The sequence below is a fragment of the Hemitrygon akajei genome, chromosome 27 (genome assembly GCF_048418815.1).
Source record: "Hemitrygon akajei chromosome 27, sHemAka1.3, whole genome shotgun sequence".
In the NCBI taxonomy this organism is placed as follows: domain Eukaryota; kingdom Metazoa; phylum Chordata; class Chondrichthyes; order Myliobatiformes; family Dasyatidae; genus Hemitrygon; species Hemitrygon akajei.
The window spans coordinates 46,935,115-46,941,488 of record NC_133150.1 but is presented as its reverse complement, the minus strand read 5'-3'; the positions used below and the strand labels follow the sequence as shown (position 1 = coordinate 46,941,488).

Sequence of the window (6,374 nt, the reverse complement as noted above, 5' to 3'; positions counted from 1 at the left end):
TCAGCAAATGCTGACCATAGTTAGCTAACTCACAAAAGGATGACCAAGCTTCTACTTGTCTGTCATCAACAAAACAGGAGTTCTCATATATCCAGCTAATGTGTTTGGTAGCATAGACCAAACATATAATTGTTGCATTAATTTACTCTGTCACTTCATTTATTGGAGCAAAGAACAATTAACAAATATTTAAGCTACAACAGAATTTAAATTTGGATGTCTTTTGTTCAATATTTTTACAGATGTATTCTTAAAACATACTAACCAAACAGTCCAAACGTTGTTCCAATGTTTTGATGCACTGAGCCTTTGCCGCTTTTTGCTTGATCCAGATGAGATTACTGTGACACCACTGGAACCTTAAAGTGTTTCCATATAATCCTAGAACATAAGCACTGATTTGTTTTCACTGACAGGAATAAATTATATACAATTTATATATATTGACCCCAAATGCATTAGAATTACTTGCAAGCATTCAGCTTGACAAAAAATAGCTTTATAATCCACAATATCTGAGTTTGTGACAGGAACATGAACACATTATCCACCAAGGATACTGGAATATGAGATAGCTTTTGCTTTTAAATCATAGGTCAAACTACTTTAGAGTAAAGTCTATTGTATAATCAATTTCTCTGATAGGTAACAAATTTAACAATTATTTCTGAACAAATGGTAATTAAAAATATAAATTTTAAAGGAAAACAAAATTTTAGATGTTCTATAGATATCTATAACAGATTAATGTGCTACTTTAAATTTGTTGCTAACAGGTCATTTCCTACATTTGAAATCACATTGAAATAATTGTTTTTTTCAGAAACAATGTAGAGTTGAAGGTACATTCTTCCCCTGTCCAATCATTTCATATACACATCCCTGACAACGCTGATACCTCTAATTTTTGAGCCTGACTGTTTGCCTTCATCACACATCCTGGAAGTCATTAATTTCTTCCTTAAACTTTAGCACTCTCATTTGCCATACTTGGAATGTAATTGCCATCACTTTCAAAAAAATAATATTAGAGATATATTCCCTTACTCAGTCCACAAAAGTGATTCAACTTGCAGACACTAGTCGCCTTCCTTTAACCAACTTCTTTCTGACTTTGGCCTGAAGATCAAGGAACAACATCCCATTTTCTGTCTGGCAACAGTGTTTGTCAAAGGGATAAAAACAAGAATTCTTGGACAGAAAGGTTTCAGTCTGAACAAACATTTATACCTTACCACATATAAGGATGCTTAACGGTCCGCTAAGTTCTCTAAAAAATTGTTAATAACTTGATTGAAAGTCAAAAACTCACACATTTCACAAAACAATATTTTTAAAAGGATCAAAAGGACTGAGAAAGATAGTACAAAAAAGCTGGATGAACTCAGCAGGTCGGGCAGCATCCGTTGAAAGAAGCAGTCAACGTTTCGGGTCGAGACCCTTACTGAGAAAGATAGACTAGTGGATGTTGTCCACATGTACTTCAGCAAGATCTTGCATTTTAGGCTGGTCTGGATCCAGGGTAAGAAAGTAAATTGGACACAAATTTGTAATGGTAGAGGTTTCTTTTCAGACTTGAGACTTTAACTAGTGGTGTACCACAGGATTGGTACTGGGTCCTTGATTGTTTGTCATACATACTGGTGGTTTGACAAAGAATATCAGTCTACAAATTCTGATTCTTCATAAACATGATATTCTGCAGATGTTGGAAATCTTGAGCAACACACACAAAATGCTGGAGGAACTCAGCAGGGCAGGCAGAATCTGTAGACGGAAGTAAACAGTCAAAGTGTCTTGGGCTGAAACATCGATTGTTTATTCCCTCCATAGATGCTGTTCAATTTGCCGATTTTTTCATTGTACCTAGACTGTCTTCGACGAGTCTTGGGGTTGATACCGAAGGTTAAACCTGGAAGGGCGAAGACCAAAGTTGCGAATCTGGATGTTGAGGCCCAAAGGCTAAAGCCTGATGTCTGTGAGTCCATTGGAGATTTGAAGCTCGTCAGTGAACTGTCATGAGGCCTGTGTGCATGGGTGAGTGGGTGGGAGGGAGCAAAGGGGATTGTCTTCCTTTTTTTTCTTTTTACCCCTCCCCCTATCTTTTTATTCTGGCATCTTCCCCCTTCCTTTTGTGGCCTGAAGAAAGGTCTCAGCCCCAACTGTCGACTCTAGATGAATTTCCATAGGTGTTGCCTGACTAGCTGAGTTCCTCCAGCATTTCCTGTGTATTGCTTTGTTTTGCTGTTGTTGCTTGTGTTCTGGGGAGCATGGTGGGCATATTATGCTGGTGCATTTCACTGTATGTTTTCAGAATCAGAGTCCGGTTTAATACCACTGGCATATGTTGAGAAATTTGTTGACTTTGTGTCAGCAGTGCAATACAATACGTGATTGAGAAAAAGAAACTGTGAATTACCGTAAGTATAATATATACTAAATAGCTGCATCGAGGTTAGATCCTCAGAGATGTTGATATGCAGGAACTTTAAATTGTTCACCCTATCCTTTTCTGATCCCTCCATGACGACTGGTGTGTGTTCCCTAGTCTTACCGTTTTGGAAGTCCACAATCAGTTCTTTGGTGTTACTGACGTTGAGTGCAAGGTTGTTGCTCTGATACCTTGTTCCTGTACACCCTCTTGTCACCGTCTTAAAATTCTGTCAACAATGGTTGTATCGTCAGCAAATTTATAGATGGCATTTGAACTGTGCCTAGCCACGCATTCGTGGGTATAGGGAGTGTAGAGTAGTGGGCTAAGCACACATCCCTGAGGTGCGCCACTGTTGATTGATTGTCTGAGAGATGGATGTTTTATGTACGTGTGGATAAATAATTCTGAATCTGAACCTCGCAGCACACGACAATAAACTCTATTTGTTAACTAAATCTAGGATATAAGGGGCTGGGTGTGTTCTTTTCACGCGGTAATGAGACAGCGAAATCTATGAACTTTAACAATCCCTTTTAAGATGCCGTCCGCCAGATTCAGCGCCGCTCCCCGCCTGCAGTACCGCCGGCCGCCACAGGGTGCGCAGACCAGTGAGAGCGCCAGCCACCCGGCTACGGCCCGCTTGGCACCATGGGTTGTTTTAAAATGGCGGTCCACTCGAACATGGCGGTGCATGGGCTGCTGCAGGCCGGAGCGGCCGGGGCTGGCGGCTCCGAGCAAGTACCGGGGGGCGGGGTAAGTACTTAGGGATGGGGGGCTGCCCGGGTACTAGGGGGCGGGGTGCAAAACTGGAGATCGGTGTTTCCGGGCTGCTACTGGAGGCGGGGATAAAATCGGGGGAAGGGGGCCGCAAGGGGTCTTGAGCAGGGATGGGGATGGAACTGGGTGGGGTGGTGGTGGTGGAGGGGAGGGGTGGACGCCGTTGTCTCCGAGCAGGTAACGAGGGGCGGGGATTACCGCCGGAGGCGGGGTCAAGAACCGGGGTTGATGGTAAAATTGCGATGGGGCTTCGGAGGATGTAGCAGGGGGCGGGTGAACAACCCGGAGGTCGGGTGGGGACCCTCGTAGAGTGGGCGCGGTTGCATATCTGGGGGAGGAGGGTATATTCGGTGGGGGGAACGTAAGCATAACTGGGTGATAGGGGTTCGGAGTTGGTATTTGAGGACTATAACCTCAGGTCGGCTGCTCGGGGTAGGTGCAGGAGTGGAATCGGGTGGTCCAACCGCGGGGGTTCGGAGTATATACGGGAGGGGGAGGAACAATTCATATCAGGTGTGGGGTGGGAAGGGTCAATTTCCAAGCCACATGATGCTTGGTGGTGTGGTAGGAGGGGTTTGTTGATAGACAGACTGAGATTTCTCTCCGGAAGAAACAGTATCACAGAGAGTCCTCTCTTGATGAGCCTTAATTTTGGGAGGAATAGAATACAAAAGCAAGAATGTATTTCTGAGCCTTTATAAGGCATTGGAGTATTGTGAGTAGTTTTAGTCTCCTTATCTAAGATGTGATGTGTTGGCATTGGAGAGGGACCTGAGAGGTTTACCAGAATGATCCAAGAAATTAAAAGGTTAACCTATGAGGAACATTTGATAGCTCTGGACCTGTACTCACTGGAGTTTAGAAGAGTGAGGGGGACCTCATTGAAACCTAATAAATATTGAAAAGTCTGGATAAAGTGGATGTGGAGAGGATGTTTCCTCTAGTGGGGGTGTCTTGGACCAGAGGGCATAACCTCCAAATAGCGGGACTTTCATTTAGAACAGAGATAAGGAGGAATTTATTTACCTGGAGGTTGGTGAATCTGTAGAATTCATTGCCATTGATAGCTGTGGAGGCCAAATTATTGGGTATATTTAAAGTGGAGGTTGGTAGGTTCTTGATTAATAAGGGCGTCAAAGGATACGGGGAGAAGGCTGGAGAATGGGGTTGAGAGGGATAATGGTGGAGTAGACTTGATGACCAAATGGTCTAATTCTGCTCCTATTGTGATGTAGTCTAATCTGACCAAATAACCAACACAGACCATATTACATAGAAACATAGAAAATAGGTGCAGGAGTAGGCCATTCGGCCCTTCGAGCCTGCACCGCCATTCAGTATGATCATGGCTGATCATCCAACTCAGAACCCTGTACCTGCTTTCTCTCCATACCCCCTGATCCCTTTAGCCCCAAGGGCCATATCTAACTTCCTCTTAAATATAGCCAATGAACCGGCTCAACTGTTTCCTGTGGCAGAGAATTCCACAGATTCACCACTCTCTGTGTGAAGAAGTTTTTCCTCATCTCGGTCTTAAAAGGCTTCCTCTTTATCCTTAAACTGTGATCCCTCGTTCTGGACTTCCCCAACATCGGAAACAATCTTCCTGCATCTAGCCTGTCCAATCCGTTTAGAATTTTATATGTTTCAATAAGATCCCCCCTCAATCTTCTAAATTCCAGTGAGTATAAGCCTAGTCGATCCAGTCTTTCTTCATATGAAAGTCCTGCCATCCCAAGAATCAATCTGGTGAACCTTCTCTGTACTCCCTCTATGGCAAGAATGTCTTTCCTCAGATTAGGGGACCAAAACTGCACACAATATTCTAGGTGCAGTCTCACCAAGGCCTTGTACAACTGCAGTAGACCCTCCCTGCTCCTGTACTCAAATCCTTTTGCTATGAATGCCAACATACCATTTGCCTTTTTCACCGCCTGTTGTACCTGCATGCCCACCTTCAATGACTGGTGTACAATGACACCCAGGTCTTATTGCATCTCCCCTTTTCCTAACCGGCCACTGTTCAGATAATAATCTGTTTCCCTGTTCTTGCAACCAAAGTGGATAACCTCTCATTTATCCACATTAAATTCCATCAGCCATGAATTTGCCCACTCACCTAACCTATCCAAGTCACCCTGCATCCTCTTAGCATCCTCCTCACAGCTAACACCGCCGCCCAGCTTCGTGTCATCTGCAAACTTGGAGATGCTGCATTTAATTCCCTCGTCTAAATCATTAATATATATTGTAAACAACTGGGGTCCCAGCACTGAGCCTTGCGGTACCCCACTAGTCACTGCCTGCCATTCTGAAAAGGTCCCGTTTACTCCCACTCTTTGCTTCCTGTCTGCCAACCAATTCTCTATCCACATCAATACCATACCCCCAATACTGTGTGCTTTAAGTTTGCACACTAATCTCCTGCGTGGGACCTTGTCAAAAGCCTTTTGAAAATCTAAATATACCACATCCACTGGCTCTCCCCTATCCACTCTACTAGTTACATCTTCAAAAAATTCTATAAGATTCGTCAGACATGATTTTCCTTTCACAAATCCATGCTGACTTTGTCCGATGATTTCACCTCTTTCCAAATGTGCTGTTATCACATCTTTGATAACTGACTCTAGCATTTTCCCCACCACCGATGTCAGACTAACTGGTCTATAATTCCCTGGTTTCTCTCTCCTTTTTTTAAAAAGTGGGGTTACATTAGCCACCCTCCAATCCTCAGGAACTAATCCAGAATCTAAGGAGTTTTGAAAAATTATCACTAATACATCCACTATTTCTTGGGCTACTTCCTTAAGCATTGTGGGATGCAGACCTGGGGATTTATCTGCCTTTAATCCCTTCAATTTACCTAACACCACTTCCCTACTAACATGTATTTCCCTCAGTTCCTCCATCTCACTAGACCCTCGGTCCCTTACTATTTCTGGAAGATTATTTATGTCCTCCTTAGTGAAGACAGAACCAAAGTAGTTATTCAATTGGTCTGCCATGTCTTTGTTCCCTATGATCAATTCACCTGTTTCTGACTGTAAAGGACCTACATTTGTCTTGACCAATCTTTTTCTTTTCACATATCTATAAAAGCTTTTACAGTCAGTTTTTATGTTCCCTGCCAGCTTTCTCTCATAATCTTTTTTCCCTTTCC

The 6,374-nt window shown here is 43.2% G+C and overlaps 1 protein-coding gene across 4 annotated transcripts in view; it reads left to right on the top strand.

Moving 5' to 3' along the window:
* Nucleotides 1–3,085: 3,085 nt before the first annotated feature.
* LOC140717353 (uncharacterized) overlaps nucleotides 3,086–6,374 on the top strand; it is a 70,696-nt gene continuing 67,407 nt past the window's right edge. For all 4 annotated transcript variants that reach the window (XR_012096522.1, XM_073030858.1, XM_073030859.1 and 1 more), the window contains exon 1: nucleotides 3,086–3,187. Coding sequence is in view for 3 of the 4 variants with exons in the window: in XM_073030858.1 (XP_072886959.1) it covers nucleotides 3,098–3,187 (90 nt within the window). In the remaining variant the exon portion in view is untranslated. The remainder of the gene's footprint in view (nucleotides 3,188–6,374) is intronic.